Genomic DNA, 19,373 nt, shown 5'->3' with positions numbered 1-19,373 from the left:
TAGCTACATGTTTACGATCGATGATGCACGTGGGCGTGCAGCAGAATGAAAGTACCGGTTGCAGTTTGCAGTCAGCAAGGCGTGATGCATCAACAGAATGAACCTTGCCAAAGCTGCGAAAGCCAACGGCATTGAAACCCACGGGATATAATCTTAATGAAAATTCCGAGTTTCTTCAGTGTGTTTATTATCGAGTGCAGATGCAACGAATGAACAGAAAATTGTATAAAATTGGAGGTGAGAAAATGTCAGTTTAAAGTGTAGAGAGGGTTTCAGGAGCTTTGTCAGTTCCAGCTAAAAGGAACAAGTTAAGTGATTAAAGGGCAAATGAAGATGGAAATAGAGTGAAAAATTGAGCACTGTAACAGTGATACTAAAAGCAAAGCGAAGAAAGTAGACCTAAAAATAGCAGCTAGGATTTTAAAGAAAGTTATCGAATTTGAAAGCTAAGAAAGGAGTAGAAAAAGTTGAGAATGCAAAAAGGAAGAATGACGTGTTTTTAAAACTCAAAATAGTATACAGGAAACACGTACAGCTTAAAATAGGGGAGAGTGAATAAGGATTGTAAAAAATGCTTGTGCTGTGACTTCTTCAAGTTAGACAAGATTCAGATTTCTCAGTTAAAAGTTGGCAGAAAAAAAATGCTCAAAGTATATCTAACGCTCAAAATATTCTAAAACAAATGGAACCCAATTTATCAAGGAACGACAGTGTCGTCCAAACTAACATAACGAATACTTACAAGATTAGTCAGAGCTAGAAACAAATAACTATGAGATCTGCAAACACACTCAGAATAAAAAACTGCTCAAACAAATGAATTCAAAGGTCTAAGATAAGTGAAATCCAAAAGTAAATCAAACTTAATATTCAAGACACACTCAAAACTCAAAATAGTACTACGTAAATGTCTTCGAATACACATATACCACACAGACAGTATAAGACACATTTTATTCTCCAAAACGAGTCAATGCTAGAACCATATAAATTTGAAATCTCCGCGCCCGCTTAAAACTCAAAAAGCAGTGCAAACTACATAAATCCCTGAATACGAAAGATACTGAAGTCTGAAAACAGGTAGAATCTTCCAAGCACTCCAATATCAGCAAGATCCAAAGGAAGATCAAGCTCAACGCTGAAAATAGACCAGCAGATCCTAAAAGACATCTCATTACCGAGGGTTATTCCGACATCCCTGCAACCCTATCGGAGCATCTGAGTTCTGTCGGAGCATGTGCGCGGTCGATCACGCATGTGGGCGTACGATAGAACAGTGGTACCGGACGCGGGTTATACGAACGTCGCGCGAGCGAGCAAGCGAACGAACGAACGGCTTGCAACGGTAAAACGTAACCGTTGTGCCCCCGACTGCGAGAGGCCGTCGTGAGAGCGGCTTGGAGAGGGATCCCGATGATGTAAGAGAGAGGGACAGGAGGATCTCGTCGTTGTGGTAGGGGAAATCGACGATGTAACACTGCCACATAGCGGTACAGCATCCCCACCGTTCGTAAAATTATCCTTCGAGGTTCATGGACACTCGTAATTCGTGGCTATCGCCCGCGTAAGGAGACAATTTTTTCCTCTCCCCTGCGAACCGTTTTCCTCCTTTTTCTCCCCCCTGTCGAACGTCCGCGGAACAACGCGACCGGTATCGAGCAACAGCCCCCGAGAAAACCGGTACTCTGCGCTGCGCCTGTAATCTTATCTATTAAAGCAGTCAATACATCGACGGTTTGTTTTGTTCTATTAGCGGTACGGAGCCGTGCATCGTGGCACTTCGATCGCGATGAATCACGCGTTTTTCTCGAGACACTTCGCCGAGGAGGCGTGGGACGTCTGGGCTTCGACGGTGGAACGATCTGCTTCTTGCAGTCGCTGGGATCGCTGCTTTATATGGCTGGCGATGCTCGATCACTGATCCATCGTTCGATGGAAGAGCTACAGTTTCAGGCTGATACCGATATCGAGGTGTTCGGTAATGGTTACGAGCTCTACCCTCGGTTATAATTTAGGAAATCGACTGCATCTGTTTATGTGGTTATCGCTGGGAACGATTTCAATTTGTATTAAAATATTGCCATTTTTTAATCTTGAACTGTTAGAATTGTCTAATTCTCAAGCTCGCAAATCTGAAAGTTATCAAACTTCTTTGTTTCGATACTTGGAATTGCAGTGGCCACCACTTTGCGAACAGTTCCACATGTTACTTTAGAAATTGATTGTAACTAGATGAGGACTATAATTAAACACAATTGTTTATACAAATATAGCAGCTGATTTCTTCAGAACTGCTATCAAATTCGAAAATGTTCTTTCAGAATTTAATAGTGTCGATTTAAGTATCATTAGTTCCAATAGCAAAAATCAAAGGTGTAACATAAAAAGTAAATAATAACATAAACTAATTATAGAAGAAACTAGGATCCTAATTGTGCAACTACCATCCACAGACCTCAAATTACACTACCGATCCCTCCGTTAATTATCGCATGAAATATCCATTCGCTCTTCCCTCGAGGAAACATTCGAAGTTGGAAGAAATAACCCCTCGTGGCTCCGAGAAGTTCACCAAACTTTATACTTTCGGAACGAAATTTCAGTAATAAATTTCGTTGGTCCAGGTGGAGTATCCTTCCGCCTACAGGGCTCGTAAAACCTTCGCCCAGAGTGGTGAATAGTTTCAATCACGACGATCGTAGAAAACCAGTCTTTTTTCCTTACATTCCTCCCTTGGATGCACTGTAACCAATAGCTCAGGAAAACCGGTATTTTATAGTAAGGATGCGATGCATTAAATGACCACGGAACGATTATTTGTTTCCTCCTTGCTGTCCCTGATTTATGTTCCGTCCCCGCGTAAATGGAGCTGTAAAACGCATCGAACGGTTGGGAAATCGTTTAAGTTCCGTGGATGATCGCGACGCACACGAACGAAACGTTTATCGATACTGTTCGTGCACGTATGGGAACGCCGTGGAATCGGAGCCATTTTTTTGCAAAATTTTGACTTCGACGAAAGACAGCCAGCGATCAAACGAGAAATACGAGTACGTGTAATGGTCGAGAAGTCGTAAAGAATGCGATGGTAATGAGCTCATGGGTGCAACTTGAAAATTTCTTGACATTTCTTTATTATACCGAGAACAGTAAAAACGTGTTGAGAAATCGTTGCTTCAATGGAACGTTGGCAAATATATATGTAAATATTTGACACAAGCTGTGATATATATTCCGATGAAACTAATAATTTGTGTCTTTGAAAATGTTCACGTTCTAGCTAATTTGCAAATATAATACATATCAGAGACTATAACTCTAAGAATTTAGTAAGCAAAATGTATGAAAGATGGTAAGTATGAGCGAGGTTGGTCATTGATTTTCAATTTTCCTGTATAAATAATGACAGAGGTTCAATATTCGTTTTCAGCAATTCTAATGATTATTCAAATCAGAAATTTCTAAACGACTTGGGGAAACATAATCCAGACATACTACACACTGCACTGCAGTTGCATCAAGTACTGCATATTTGAAATACTACAACATTTAAAAAGTTATTAATTTTTAATACTTAAACATTTGGAAATTTAAAATTGTTCTATAACTCGTTGTGACAATGGTATTACCAAGCTCCTCAGTCCACAAAACTAATATGTAAGAATATAAGAACTCAAAAATTTTCAACACTACCACATGCACTTAAAATATAAAATATAAAATATAACTAAAATATAACTTGAAAAATTCTTAGAATTTCTAAAAATTTCTAACTTTAAACGGTATTCGAAGTACCTAATTTAAACCATTATCAGATTACCAATCTATCATCCAGCTTTACTATCTCAATCGCGAGACAGCATTCACATCACCCAAACTGAAAAATCGTGAAAATCGTGATCGTCTCGGCCGTACCCTGGAGAAAAGCAGCCGTCTAAAACGATAGAAGGAAAACACCGCTCAGAAGCCTCGCAACGTGTAATTTCGGGCATGGCCCTCGATATTATTGACGAGTTCGATTCTTCGAATCGATCAGGAATAATATCCAACGGTGGGGATATCGAGCAAGGGGGGACAGGGGGATCGGGAAGGGGAATCACGACGCCCACGGCAATCAACGGTACATTGCACTCGCTCGTAATGCCCTGCACTGCGTAAGTACCATACAACAATATACGTTAAATAACAGGTTTACGTATAAACAAGCGGATTTCGGCAGTGGTTCGCAGCGGAGCGCCAAGCAGGGTGGGGTGTGCAGAATGGCCTGTCGAAATTCACTCAGACCGAGCGTACCATCGAAGAAACGTTTGATTGCATGTCCAGTTATTCGCGCAATTTTCACGCGGCGAGCATGCAGAACACGCGGAGAAATTTGCATTTCGCGTCGACGTGGGGAACGATTAAAGACGCCGTGACAAACCGACCAGAGGATTCCAACGCGTCCCGCCTCGAAGAGGACGATGATCGATCGCGGAAACGACCAACCGCGTAAGCTTTGTTCAGATTGGTCAAGTTACTTGAATTCTAGTGGCTTTAATGCAAGTGATTCAACTGAAATATGCCTTCAAGTTTCTATTTCGTTTAGGCATGTTCAGGTTAATCAAGTTACTTGAATTCAAGTGGCTTGAATGCAAGTGATTCGGGAAAATTTAACCAATATGAACGTGTTATTTTACTTGACGTGAAATATCCTTTCAAGCTTCAAGTAAAGTTGACGTCCCTTCAACTTTTGCTTCCCTACACATTGATTGATGTATACGTATACTGTATCCTACAAGACAGATTTCAAGCAAATCGACAAACATCTGAGTGAACGTCCAGGGGACTGACAAAAATGCATGTCGTATTTCAAACATACATATCCAAACAACCAAGATGCAACAACCTTTTTCGACTCCATTTTCATGAATTTTGTATGACAACTTGAATTCAAGTTACTTTTGAACTCAAACCACTCAAATCCAAGTAACTTGGCTTGTGTGAACACGAAACTTGACATCAAGTTACTTGAATTCAAGCCACTTGAATATAGCCTCGTTCAGATTAGTCAAGTTACTTGAATTCAAGCCACTTGGATAGACGAGGTTATACTGCGATATTAGTGACCGTAATTAAAGGGAATTCTCGCGAATCAATGTAACGTTGCTGAAAAATCCCCCGCGTCGATAAACTTTGATAGACGTTCAAATTAGCGGAGACCGTTGAACTGGAATCAAAACCCGGCTCGACTATTTGTACAAGAATCGGATTAATTAGCGGCTACGGGCGCAAATAAATAATTACGGCACGTTAATGCGCCTAATGAACGAGTTTCAATGAATCGATGCGGATTAATGTAGCCGCGATGTATAACGACGTAATCACCGCGTGATTAATTAGAGTTTTCGGTCTTGTAATTACCGTGGATCTCGTATCGCGGCACGCAGCTACGGTCGATGGACGCGAGCACGGTTATTACTGTCGTATTATCCTGCCGCGGGGAGAATGATGGCGATTTTGGGATTAAAGTACCTCTAACATTTGCGATTGTTCCTGAGCTAAGTTTCAGTTGAATGGAACAGGAGTATAAAGTATGTTGAACACGTACATATGTGTCCCATTTCTGTGAAATGTTACAAGAGGAGTAAAATCGAGTGATCGCTTGAAAATGTAATGGCTATCTTTATTATACTCATAATGTTTGTAGAGTTACTTCTAGATAGAAATTATCCGACAATTTTGATTGATTATTGCCATTAAGGCGAATATTGACACATTGTGTTTCATTTTGTAGGCTGATACAGGAATATTCTAAAATATATTTGAAAATATTTTCTCTAAGGAGAGAAAATTGAAATTATCATTGTATAATATAGTGGTCTTTTAATGTGATTTACAATGAGGAAGTAGTGTTGAGCGATCAATTGATTTTACTGTAAATGCATTGCAGATGTTTGTGAATTCAAATAAATATTATGCAAAAATAGTCAAAATACTGAGTATAAAGCATATGTTATAAGGTTTGAAAATCACAATTTAGTTATATTTAAATATGCAAGACTCACAATGTTCTGCGGTGACGTTGGCCAATTGTAAACTTCACTTTTTCCGAAAAAATTCCCAAAGTATATTCTTTTCCTGAAGAAACTTTTTCCTCTTTTCGAAACCAATCTCTGAATTCCTAAGAAAATAATGAAAATGGTATTAACATCAATAAAAACTGTGTCGCAATGTATCAACATATTTTAATTCACAGCGAGTTATTGCATTCATTTATAGGAGTATCTGATGTTAATTTCATGTATTCTGTGGTCATAAAAGTGCTGTAATTGATTATGTAGACATTTGGAACAATTTACAGATGTTAGTGCCATCGGTGAGCATTGAGTTATATTTCAGTATGATCATGGAAACGTAGTAAACGTGTAAGGTAATGCAGTCTGTGTCTGAGAGAAGCTTTCCCTGAAGTAGATACACTCCCTACCTGATCAGCCGCTGTTAACTTAGAACCGCTGAGGCTGATGGTTGAAATTCGAAACAGTGCTTACTGTATGAACTTATCTCATGGAATGTGTAAATAAATTATATAATTTCCAACCTAAAATTTTCTTTTACTTTACTAACGAAGAAAATGTTTAATTACAACCAGCTAAAAGATTTTCTATATTATAGATTTTGAAATGTTAAAATTAATTCAAAAATAATCGTAGATTATCTAAATCAACCATTTCTTAAAAAATATGTGTCATTAGCAAATGATTACGAACGAATTTCAGACAATTATTCCAAAAGCAGTATCGCAAGACGAATTATGTTTTTAGTTACTCCTAGCATAAAGTCCCATTAAAGAAAAATGTAATATCCAGGAATCAATAATGAGCAGCTCCTTTATACTTCGTATCAAAGGAAGCTTCTTTTATTTCGAAATTCCATGAAGACGCTAATTACTTCTTTATGCTTTGCCAAAGAGGCTATTCATTAATTTAAACATTAATTTAGAAACTACAAACAACCTCAGTCACACTTGCTAAATATCCACATTCCAAAGCAAAAAAGATGAAATTACAATTTATCCCTCCCTTCTATTAATATTTTCACTATCATTTTTACACAAACATGAAAGAAACAATTTATCGCAATATAGGAATAAATAAAACACGAAGATTCTTCTGTGTGCTGTCTCGTTATATGAAATAACAGCAAACAGTTTAGAATTATTAAAGAGGGATGGGAGGTAATCGTAACGAAAGGATAGCAGAAGCATTCAACAAAATTAATCGAGATTGCACATAGAAGCAGGAGGATCGTTCATCGGTAGTCCCTTAAGATCGCAAAGCTTACTCACTGAAATTGTTCCTCGTCCTGTCTTGGTGGTCCTCGGCCACGCTTGCGCTAAAGCAGCTACTACTTAGCGCGTCTCTGTATAAAAGCGGCCACTTGTTGAACGACTTGCATTCCACCGATTCTCCTCAACCGTGGATATATCTGTTCCTTGACTATCGAAATTCGTCTTCGAAGTCGTTTAACAAGTGTTCGCGGCACAGTAACTTCTGAAAAATTAGTTCTTCGCGTGCCCAAGGAATCCCGACTACATCTGATCATCGTCAAACTCGCTACCACCCACAAGGTCAGATTTTTCAGAATATGTCTAACTTTTTCATCAAATTTGTGATTTATTATTCAAGAAATATTGTGTATTCACTCTATTAGATCTTCCACAATTTAAAGTTTCAAACTTCAAAGCATACTGAGAAAATTCTTCTTAAATTTTATATCTATGCTGCAAATACTTTGAATAAATTATCAATTTTTATAAGACATCATTTATATTCACTCTTCATCTACTTACATTCACATTCCCTAAAACTCTAAATACTTTTTCCAAAATAGAATACATATATTTTTCTGTGGGTATTCGATGCAGCTAATTCATACAATGAAAGTCTTGTGACACTGTAGAGAATTCTGTTAAGCAATTCTACAATCGTTGGAATCAGGTCCCACAACAGGAATTTCAGTTGGAACCGTCGATTTTTATTTCTGAAAGTATAAATCGTTATCAGCTACTTGTACTCGCACGTAAGCAGTCGGCATCGCTGATAAATCCTTCGAATCGCGCACGAATACTGAAAGCTACGGGAAATTACAAAAGTCGGAAACGGAAACGGTGGAAGGACGAGCTTTTAATATCGTTGAGCGTCATTCTGGCTTAAGCTTCAGATCCTTGTGGCTGTCGATGTTCGATTTTCCATTTTACGCCTCGTATGGGACTCCCGGATCTTTTATTTTCTTGCGTGTAATCGGTGCTTGATAACATCCTGATCGTTCTCTCCCTTCAATCCCTGACGTCTTAAGATTGTCGGTGATCAATGTCGATTACAGACATTGTAATAAAATTCATTTGCATTTATTTGTTTTCGTGCTATTGCTCGATAATATGGATTTACTGTTTATTGATAATAAGAAAATTAGGAAAATAAAACTATGATAGTGACAACATAGTATTTAATTGGAAGTTTCTAATATAATGTTTTATGTACTTCTTGAATAAGCAACAGTGATACAGTCTGCCATAACTGTTTTTATATTAAAATTTAATTTGTAGCACTATAGATATACCTAACGTGTTATTGTATAAAATATTGAATTTTGTAGAAATATTCATTCACAAATATAATTTACTTCATGAAATCAACTTTGAAATTTAACTTAACTAGTCACTGCCTTTTCAGGGAAATCCGAAGTTGTTTGGATTTCTCTGACACTGGTGAGTGGGATTCTCTGTTTCCTAAAATAGGATTAAGTAATATCTAGGAAGAAGCCATCCCAATTTACCGCATCCTCTTACGTCTAACCACTTCATTTATGTTCGTGTTAATGCAAGATATAAACGTTCTACTCAATCATTCCTTACGATTCACATTTAAAACAGACAGAAAAACAACTAACTTTTACTTCAAGGTAAAATTAACACACTACAAATATTCCACAATTCTAATCAATTCATCATACTTAATACTAAATCAAAAAACTTAGGAACTTTGTTTCAACCTTCACATACACCATCGACCAAAAGTATGAGACTATCTAATTTCTTAATACTTTTTATGTTGTTGGAAAGCGTAAACTAGTTCTATAATAATTTAAGTTTCACCTACATTTCTGTACTACAATGTCTTACTGATTTACCAATAAGTATGTTTAATTTTATACTAAAGTGCTGCCTCACATTTTTCGCTAGTAGTACACATGTTCATATATCCATACAATACTCCAAATGCAAAGACTAAAATAAATGAAAAATTCTGTTCATACAAGAGTTCGAGAAATGAAAGAAAGGTCAGATCGCGCAGTCGAACGATCTAGTACGATCTAGTTCTAGGCCGCGAGGAGCCTTGTGACACTAGCCTAATAAGCTCTGGGCCCATGTGACGACCGATCGATGATGAATCCGTACAAATCATTCGAAGCGAGTACCTATCGCGTAGCGTTAAAGTTCGATGCTAGGTCAACACGCATAGGTCGGCTAAGAATCGTATCGAGTCTTTACGCTCGCTGGAATCCGTCGTCGAGAGTCTAAGCTTCCGCGAGAATCATCCGCGATCCGCGATTTTCCTTGGTGGACATCAATCAAACGTCACCACATGCGCCTGATACGGTGCCACCGAAATTTCGAGATTTGGTTGTTGTGAGGTTCAACGGTGAGCGAATTGATCCTCCGCGGCATCGAAGGGCTCTCCACTGTGAAGATGCACTGTGCTCAGATACACTCTCGTTTAACCTAAATCCTAGTGAAATTAATACTAAGTGTCTCGATTAAGTTTGAACAAAGAAATTACACTAGCACAACTTTTGCATCGACATCCTCTCCATTTTCTTCCCTGTATATGACTTTTACCTATATCGTATCCGTCGCTTTCGTTGCAGATAATATGAATCTAGAGGAGTATCGCAAGCATGGTGAGTAAAAGCATTAATATACTTCAACGTCCTTTATGCAGTGTCGCATGCTTTCAAAAATTTCTAAATTAACTTCCCCCTGTTTTGCATACGCCAGAAAAGAAAGCTAGTAAGAATTTTCTGTTGGACGAGAGTAAAATCTCATTACTATCGTTAGCAAAGCAATATCTCGCGCTACCTTGTGAATGTTTGCACCGTCCGTAATCTTGCACGCGAGTTGAAACACATGCACATAGTAGAAAGGGTCTGACGGTACGGCATCAAATACGTTTCGAAGCGTTAAAACGCCAATAAAGAGGGATCACCGAACTGGGAGTGAGTCCATGGGAATTTTATGGATTCGATACCGTTTCCAATACGGTCCATGCTGGATTCTATCTTTACAGTCCTAAATCCTAGACGAAGGATTTCAACGAGACCTCCCTTTTCCTCGGATCCAATTTCGATCGAGTTCTAAGCCATGATAAATTTAGTCACATTCGCGCAAACATCCACCATTTAAACGTTGAATATAGGACAGCATCATTGTCAATGTCAGGCAATTTGTGTCGCCTCAATATTGAATGGTGGACGAATTAGTCGAGGTTCGAGGAGGAGTTTTTAGGTGGCTTCGAGAAACATTTAGTCAAGGCGAATCGAATTCTATTGTTTCGCGCGATGCACAGTGGGAAACAGCTTGGAAAAGAAACAAAGATGTTTGAGATGTCGACTGTGTTTTCTCGCAGCGAAGTAGAGACCGGAAGACTCAGAAGACGAGGAACCACAGATAATCGGTTTAACGTTTCCCATTAATGTTAAACAATTGTTCTTGCTCGGAGAATGTTGGTGTCCAGCTTCCTTTCCAAGAAATACTATTCTACTTTTTAGAACTCGAAGTTTAGCAAGTGCTTAGCTATTTAGTTGACTGTTGGACAGAGTAAAGCTGCCGCTTAACGTAGAGTAAAATAACATTCTAGTTTCTTGTTGATTGTAAAGCTGATTCAATCGAAAATAAGAGTTCGTAAATTAAGCTGAAATGAGATTTCGATGCTCAACACTGTAGAACCACTGTTCCAATGGTCATCGTAGAAATAGAAATTGAATTTCAATGAACGAAAACTGTGCACTTTACCTACACCTTGTGACACAATTCTAAATCGAATTCTAATCAGGAAAAGAAGTGGTGGATTATATCGCCGACTACTTGGCAAATATTCGATCCCGACGCGTTTACCCAGCGGTTTCACCGGGTTATCTAAGAAACGTCCTGCCATCCGCGGCTCCTGTGGATGGCGAGCCTTGGGAGGACATATTCGCCGACATTGAAAAGTGCATCATGCCAGGAGTGACGCACTGGCAAAGTCCCCACATGCACGCCTATTTTCCAGCCTTGAATTCACCTGCCAGCCTGCTGGCCGACATGTTGGCCGACGCGATCAATTGTCTTGGATTTACTTGGGTAAGAACAATGCAGCTATCACACTTCAAACAGCTCTCTTTATTAAGACTCCTCATGTTTACACATCATTTTGAATGTACCATGCAGTCGTAAAGTATGCTTGTAATAAAAAGAATTCATTTAAGTTTTATGAACAGTGACTAAGGATCACAAACTGAACATTGAAAAACCTGGAAAACTTTCTTGTTACAATTTTGTGTCCAAGAGGATTTTGAATCGACAATGTTATTGCGATATTTTCCTTTCGTCTAGACATTTCTGAGGAACGTTATAGAATTTTATGCATAATATTAAAAGATTTGAGGAAAGAAGTTTGTAATTATCGTTATTCTGTATTGTGAAAATCAGTAGTAACTTCCGCTACTGGATATATCACGTGCAGAAACTTCCTCACAGAGTTCGTGACATTCAACGTTTGTATCCTACTGTTAATATGCTTCTCCATTTCCTACAAGAAAGATTCAAACACCGAAGTAGACAGTTCAGAATGATTATTATGAGTCATAAACTAAATGAACACTTAACATTCATTGTACTCACATCTCTCCAAAAATCAGACTTTAATTACAGTCCCTAAATTTTGAATAACAGTCTTGAAGCACAATAATTACATTAGCACAATTGACTGTACTTACGCACAAATAGCAACAAAACCCACAATTTTATGTAAAACGATTTTTCCTTTCCTATTTGTTACCATGGTGCCTTCGGATCCAACGTGTGCACGTTAAAAGGCCTCGAGTCCCGCGTGCACGGAACTGGAGACCATCGTAATGAACTGGCTGGGCAAAATGATCGGTCTGCCAGAAGAATTCCTGCACCGTCCTGGAGGATCGGGTGGTGGTGGCGTGATACAAACGACTGCATCCGAAGCCACCCTAGTTTGCCTACTCGCAGCGAGAACCCGAGCCATTAGGGACGTGCAACAAAATGAACCGGACCGTTTACCAGCCGAGATTAATTCGCGTCTTGTAGGCTACTGTTCTGACCAAGTAAGTAGTCCTCTTTCAAATCTATCATTTCCTGACGTGGAACCATTAGCCTCGAGCTTTTCTCTTCGCTTAAACTCTTCTCTTCTCGCACGTTTAAAAAATTAATATCGGATCTTGGGCACCGACTGAAAATCTTTCTTACTGTATCAGCTTCGAATACTTTTTCCTTTCCCCAGATTGCTATGTTTAACATGCACACTCTGTATATAACTTTTTAGGGTTTTAGATAATATATTTTTGCCACTGTATCGGTGTTTTTTCTTTTCTTTTTTTAATTAATTTAGTTGCTGTATTTTATGAATGCATATCTATATATTATAGGCTCACTCTAGCGTGGAGAAGGCGGGGCTAATAGGGTTGGTACGAATGAGGTACATCGAATCTGACGATGAACTCAGTATGAGGGGTGAAACCTTACTTGAGGCGATAACGCACGATCGAGCTGAAGGTCTGCTTCCCTTTTTTGTAAGTACTATTTTAAATTATTTAATGGACATTTGCCAAGGGAAAATACATTCGTGTCGTTACATAAGTATTTATTGGAAAAAAATGTACCTTTTGCTCTCAATCAACATTATTAGAGCGGATAGCAGTATTGAAGTATGAAAAGATCGACCTACCAATTAACCTTGGCAAAGTTGTTCGTAGTTGCGGATAGAAAAGAGGGGGGACACGACGTTGCAAGGCGGATTGTCTTTTCGCTAGTTGGTCTCTTAGGACGACGAATAGCAACCCCTCATTATTTAGTGTAGTGAATCCATAGTAAGGAAAATTATCTTCGATGAAATGTGACTTTTAAGATATATTTAGAATTTACGATGAAGAGACTGGGGGTTCCATTGATTAGAAAATAAGAAGTACCTTTTTATTTCTTTTTTTTTTCGAGGAAATCTACAAATTTGCAGAACGTGTATAGGATTGAATCCCTTTAATGCTCAGTTTTATATTCATTTACGAAGGTATGCGCCACTTTGGGTACGACTGGTGCGTGTGCTTTCGACAATCTCAAAGAAGTTGGCGAAGTGTGTAAGTAAATCTGCACAAATCCCTTACTTCTACTACTTTGAAAGAAAATATCAATAAAATATTTCACACTATGTACAAAAATACAAATACGAAATCACTTACAAGATCTAATATTTCATATGATAGAAGGTACAAAAAACAAAATAATTTTCTATTAAATAGTATTATCAGCTATTTTGTGACAACTTGTCCATAAAATGAACCTAAAGCTTCAAATTAAAATGGAAACAATTACACTGGCCAATAGGTATGAAGAATGGTCTCTGGTTGCACGTGGATGCAGCCTATGCAGGCAGTGCATTCGTGTGCCCCGAATTCCGCGGTTGGCTTGAGGGAATAGAATACGCCGATTCACTTGCATTTAATCCTAGCAAATGGCTGATGGTGCACTTCGACTGCACCGCTATGTGGTGAGTCATATGAAGAAGAATATGAACTCCGTTTAATGACATCACTCTGCATTTCTCTCGACAATGAAGAAAGTCGACATAAATGAATACGTAGATAAAAAATCGATTTTGCAAATTCTTATATTATTGCGAACTCGATAAATTCACGAGCCTCGAACACTATCGCCTTTCGCTCACCCCCTCGCGGCTTATAGGGTGGACTGCGCCCGCAGAATCGGTTTTTTCATTCTTCCTGCAATTTCCGTCGTCATAATTCACAATCTTTCGGTACGATATTTGAGCGTCTTTTAAAGCCGACAGTGCGAGAAACGAATAAATCGACTAGCTTATTGCTTGGTCGTAAATTGCTCGCGACTAAACTCGAATTCAAATTAGCACAGATTTTCTATTTGTAAGACAATGCCACCATATTTTATTAAAATGAGATAAGACTTGCAAGAAATACTTAAATTTATTTTATAGATGCGTAATCAAAATTTGAAAATTGATTTAAAAGTTGTGGACTTGAAAATCGATTCAATTGTCTCGCAACGAAATTAACTGTGAGAAATAAGATCTAAAAAATCTGAGCAAATAAGATCTAAGAAATGAAAAGAGATGAAACAGAATGTTTCTGCTGAAGGATCTATTGATAATGATAATTTCTGTGGTTTTTTCAGGGTGAAAAGCAGTCAAGCTCTTCACAGAACCTTTAACGTGGATCCATTGTACCTGAAGCACGAAAATTCAGGTAACCAAGAAGATACTTTTTTGTGTTTTTAATTCAAAACCTTTGCGTTCAGTCAGACGTAAATAGAATATTTTATATATTTGCAGGCCTTGCTATTGATTATATGGTAACTCATTGAAATCCAAAATCGATAACCTACTGAAGGAATTTTCTAATGCACTTAGATTATTGTTCACTGTTTTAGCACTGGCAGATTCCACTGTCAAAGAGATTCAGAGCCTTGAAACTGTGGTTCGTCATTAGAAATTACGGAATCACTGGCCTTCAGAAGCATATTCGCGAGGTTTCTATTACATCATACCTCCCTTCTACTAAAAAGTGTATCGATAGCCACGCTTACGTTAAAATCTCTTGAGTTATAAACATTCAAACAGTTTGATATAATTTAATGAATTTTGTATACGTATCTATATGTATGTAAATTAAGAGACTTTAAATACGAGCGTATAAAAGACTTGAAAATTACTTTATCTACGTATTAGTATCTTTCGAATACTAATTTCAGGGCGTTAGACTGGCACAAAAATTCGAAGCGCTAGTTTTGGCGGATTCACGCTTCGAAATCCCTGCGACGAGACACTTGGGCCTTGTTGTATTTCGTCTGCGTGGCGAAAATACTTTAACAGAGCGTTTGCTGAAGAAAATGAACTCAAGAGGCCGTGTACATTGCGTACCAGCAGCTTTACATGGAAAATATGTAATTCGGTTCACTGTTACCTCGACCAAGTAAGTTAACTGTTAAGAAATTGTCTATGCAATGAGAAGTGCAGAAAAAGAGGCGTAAGAATATAAATTGTACCAATGCACGTCTCTCTGCCAATTATTATAAATTCGAGATTGGTTATATCGAATTATCTATATCAAATGTTTTTTAACTAATACCAAGCTACTCTAAAACAGACTTAGTTTCAAATTTTTAATTCAACTAAACTCTAATTAAGATCTAATATTCCAATTACTATATCCTACGAAAGTCAAAAATTAGGATTTTTATTTGTAGGAAATTTTAAAAAGCGTGTCTCATTAAATCACATATTTTTTCATATTCTCAGTACAACTAACGAGGATATCTTAAGGGACTGGGCTGAGATACGAAGCACAGCTAACGAGATTCTAGGAGACACTTCGAGTTCCCCTGTACGAGCAAGAGTTCCACTCGCAGGTAACTCAGAATCGAACTGTAGATCACTAGAATCGACTTGATACATTATTTTCTCAAATAAGAAAAGAAACATCCTGCACACACCACACAGATTTCGTATGCTGCTCAAAGATATCTAAAGCGTAAGCTTATTCTTTATTGAAAAGTATGGTTCTGTTTTAGCTTCTTAGTCCAAGGCAAAACCTTTTTCTTTTCTCATTATTTCTTTTCATATTTATTCGTAAGGGAATGAGACAAACTGTGTTTAAATAGAAAATAGATCTCATTATCTGAATAAAAATTGTGCAATATGTAAATATTCAAATATACATTAATATTGGACGTATACATATATTGTATATGAATTTTTAGATTTTTCCACTGTCTAATGATTAATTTTGAAAATTGATATTCATACTTATCGAAGTTATATCTCAAAAACTTTAAGACTCTACATACATATAGGCACTGCTATTTCAGATCTTTAATACATGAATCATCCAAACGAGTATTGAATGACAAAGATGATATTCAATACTAGAGTTTCTAAAATGTGTACTTGCAAATAAATTATATTTAAGAAATTTCACATTAATGTATAAGCTGTTTAATCATACACGTTGCAAGTAAAATATTCAATTTTTATCTCGGTTCCCTTAGGTTTGCAATCTACACTAAACAACAACAGCCTGTACGAGCGATAATAACCAATCTTATTTCTAATCACATGATTTTGCTTCTCTTTTTGTTTTTTCCGTAAAATGCACTGTCTATAATTTTCGGAGAACAGAAAGCTCAGGTAAGACGAGTTTTCCATTTAGTGTTTTATTTGTGTCTTACGTTCGCCCATTCTGTTTCAGTTTTTATGTCTGAATTACAATTCTTTATCATGACGATAATAATGTGACCAATAGCAGATATGAATGGAACACTTAATTTTCAGATACACGAGAAAAGAATGAAAACTTTGGCTCAAGTTTGTTATTGGCTAACTCACCGATGTCACCGAAGATCGTGAATGGTAGTTTCGCTGCCATATATGACACAGCAGATGTGTTCGAAGAATGTACGAAGGCATTCGGCCAACTGCGTCTTGAAGCCAGGGATAGTCCAGGTAAACACTGAAAAAATTAACGAAATAATAGTAAGTCGAACCTTTAAACGTACGATAAAATATCAAAACAACTCATTCTATCCTTATTTTACTATTCCGTTTCGTTGCCCTAGTAAAATCTTTAGGTGGTAAACATAATTAGCTATCTCGCTAGGATCGAAATATAAACAGAGAATTAAAGAATGTGAATATACGTACTCTACTCAGCAAATGACCTGCTGTCGTAAACATAGGAGAGTAAAATAAGTTATTTGTAACGTCAAAATTTATAAAGACATACTTTCGTTCCATAAATTAATCGAGCAAGTTTAAATACTAATTTTAATTTAGGAAATATAAACAGTATTATTAATGTATATAAATAACGAAGAATTATTAACAAATTAGATTATGTGCTTTTGTACTGTAAGAAAGTGTTCTCTCTCATCAGTTCGCGGAAAAACCGAACATTTCTTACGATAAATCATATTGTGGCGCCATCTCGCGGCGAAATGCATGAAGTAGAAATCTTCGAAGGCACGACTAAACCTATCTCAATTCCAAAATGCTACACACATTCCTTGCTAATTCTCAATGTTATAAAGCACATAATACATGAAAGCGTAAATACTTCGAGTATATCAATATTGAACTTATTTTGTATCATACTGAGTAGTAGCATAGATATCATGCAAACATTATTCTCAAGAAATTTAGGATGAAATAAATGAAACGATTATTACTAAAATTTGAAAGTATAAATACAGTACTACTATTCAATATTTTTATTAACAAACAAATTTCAATGACTAAGAAAATTTTGGGCTGATAGAACCGAAATAATCAAATAATGAAAAGTTATTCATGCACCATAGTGTTATAAGCGGAGTCTCATGCTCACCGAATCTTATTTCATAATATTTTTACATATACTGCCTAAACTATTAGAAAATATACAACTACTAACCTTTGAACTCAAAGATGTATTGATTCTGCAAAGATTTCGTATGACACTTCATATTTGACACTGAAACACTCACTCCAAAGACAAGACGAAAAATGACGCTGTTTAATTTTCTGGAGACTCGGCGCATGCCCGGCGCGCTACATGTTTAATAGCTAGCCTGTGATTGGTCAAATCGCTCGGCCCTCTTCGAAGATTTTCGTCGATCGTCGCTAGTCGAACGCGTGGCGCGCTAAGAGCTTTTATTTGAATATTTTCGCTACTCCCGCAATAACTATTTATAAATTAGCTTCTGAAATTAGACTTCTTTTACGACTAAACTCAACCAATTAGAATATACTATTGCGTATATTTTACAAGGTTAATCGAATAATGATGCATACTAATTATGAATTATGAATTTCTAAAGTCAAAGCTTTAGTAATATTTTGAATCTGAAGCTTGAGTCACAACACTTTTTTAAATTCAAAAATATGTTTTAAAGAAGAGTTTTAAAATTGGAAATATGACTTAACTTGTATTTTACTTGCATTTCCAGCTATGCGACGTAGAATTCGAGGAATTCTCATGTCAGGAAAGCAGTTCTCCTTAGATTCACGCATGGATTTAGTACAGGTAAAATAATACGTTTTGTTATTTACAAACGATCATATAATTATTTCTTATAATTGGTGTTTCAATTTATGATAAAACATTTAATACTCTGTTTTTCGAAATCACTAAATTATGTATCTCAAAATAAATTACATAAAGCAGGGCCTTCATTAAATAAAAAATATTAACAAAACTCCTCACTTATTCTGCTTCAGGGATACGCCTGTTGTCGTCCAGCCATAGAAATGTCCTCCGAATTGCCGCTCAAAGAAGATGAGGATTCATCAATCTCTGGAGAAGCTGGACCCGACCCTAAACAATTCGATGATGGCAAGCAATCTATAATATTTTAATTAAACTACCTGTTTATATATTAAATCTTGGTTAAAACAATTTGATAAGCAATTACTATCTCCACCAAGTCTCATATTCAATATTTTCCTATCTTTACTACCTCTTATATTTTCAGATATTCCCGGTGAATGTTCAACAGCTCAAGATTCGCAGGACACAAAGACGGAGAAACTTTTAAAAAAGCAGAACTCTAAAACTCGTTCAAATTACGTGAATGGATCTGTCAGGATTGGTCTTCAAGATTGCTCGAACGAATTAACGTCCATGGTCACGACCGAGGTGAATCTTCCTAGGAGCGAAACGATAGCCTCATTCGGTCACCGTCCATACACTGGTGATCTGTCAACGACAGCTCATGGTGAACACCCGAATCCTGACAATGAGGACAACGATGAGGACGCGGACTTCTGCAGAAAATGCGGGCATTGTATGAAGAAAGAGTAAAGTTAGTTGAATATACATATTTGGAATCGCGCCAGGTCCCGCCTGACTCTACTCCCTCGTGTCTTCGATGGATTCTATATTATTCAGATTAAGGGATAAGTTGTTGGAATGAAAGTAATCAGCTGCGATAATAAAAATAAATCTGATGTTATTGTCCCATGCGTTGTGTCCTTTTTTCCATGATTCTTTGCTAAAAACAAGGCAGATATTTAGCTAATACATTTGAGAATTAGTCTCTTTGGATAACT

At 37.2% G+C, this 19,373-nt stretch overlaps 2 protein-coding genes across 3 annotated transcripts; both read left to right on the top strand.

Annotated features, from left to right (window-relative positions):
• Nucleotides 1-3,990: 3,990 nt before the first annotated feature.
• LOC143186254 (uncharacterized) lies at nucleotides 3,991-4,415 on the top strand. Its single transcript, XM_076389825.1, has 2 exons — nucleotides 3,991-4,154; nucleotides 4,220-4,415. The coding sequence occupies exons 1-2, from the start codon at nucleotides 3,991-3,993 to the stop codon at nucleotides 4,413-4,415; spliced, it is 360 nt and encodes a 119-aa protein (XP_076245940.1).
• A 5,496-nt stretch (nucleotides 4,416-9,911) lies between these two features.
• On the top strand, nucleotides 9,912-19,302 carry Hdc (histidine decarboxylase). Of its 2 annotated transcripts, XM_076389669.1 has the most exons (15): nucleotides 9,912-9,939; nucleotides 11,091-11,377; nucleotides 12,112-12,369; nucleotides 12,691-12,834; nucleotides 13,329-13,395; nucleotides 13,643-13,805; nucleotides 14,465-14,535; nucleotides 14,622-14,641; nucleotides 14,720-14,818; nucleotides 15,041-15,261; nucleotides 15,588-15,697; nucleotides 16,620-16,790; nucleotides 18,272-18,348; nucleotides 18,543-18,657; nucleotides 18,797-19,302. In XM_076389669.1, exons 1-15 carry the CDS (start codon nucleotides 9,912-9,914, stop codon nucleotides 19,123-19,125), a joined length of 2,160 nt encoding a protein of 719 aa, XP_076245784.1. In that variant the 3' UTR covers nucleotides 19,126-19,302. The 2 variants fall into 2 exon arrangements, 1 of the variants encoding a protein (XP_076245784.1); XR_013003020.1 differs by lacking the exons at nucleotides 18,272-18,348; nucleotides 18,543-18,657; nucleotides 18,797-19,302 and adding an exon at nucleotides 16,337-16,475 and having other exon boundaries at nucleotides 16,620-16,751.
• Nucleotides 19,303-19,373: the final 71 nt, after the last annotated feature.

Source organism: Calliopsis andreniformis, chromosome 12 (genome assembly GCF_051401765.1).
Source record: "Calliopsis andreniformis isolate RMS-2024a chromosome 12, iyCalAndr_principal, whole genome shotgun sequence".
NCBI lineage: Eukaryota > Metazoa > Arthropoda > Insecta > Hymenoptera > Andrenidae > Calliopsis > Calliopsis andreniformis.
The sequence above is the reverse complement of the archived record's forward strand: the minus strand, read 5'-3'. Positions and strand labels throughout refer to the sequence as shown.

Coding starts and splice junctions, on each gene's coding strand:
- LOC143186254 (XM_076389825.1), top strand. CDS start 3,991: ATGGCCCTCGATATTATTGACGAGTTCGATTCTTCGAATCGATCAGGA. Junction 4,155..4,219: donor CTCGTAATGCCCTGCACTGC/GTAAGTACCATA, acceptor GGATTTCGGCAG/TGGTTCGCAGCGGAGCGCCA.
- Hdc (XM_076389669.1), top strand. CDS start 9,912: ATGAATCTAGAGGAGTATCGCAAGCATG. Junction 14,642..14,719: donor GCCTTGCTATTGATTATATG/GTAACTCATTGA, acceptor TCACTGTTTTAG/CACTGGCAGATTCCACTGTC. Junction 18,658..18,796: donor CCCTAAACAATTCGATGATG/GCAAGCAATCTA, acceptor TTATATTTTCAG/ATATTCCCGGTGAATGTTCA.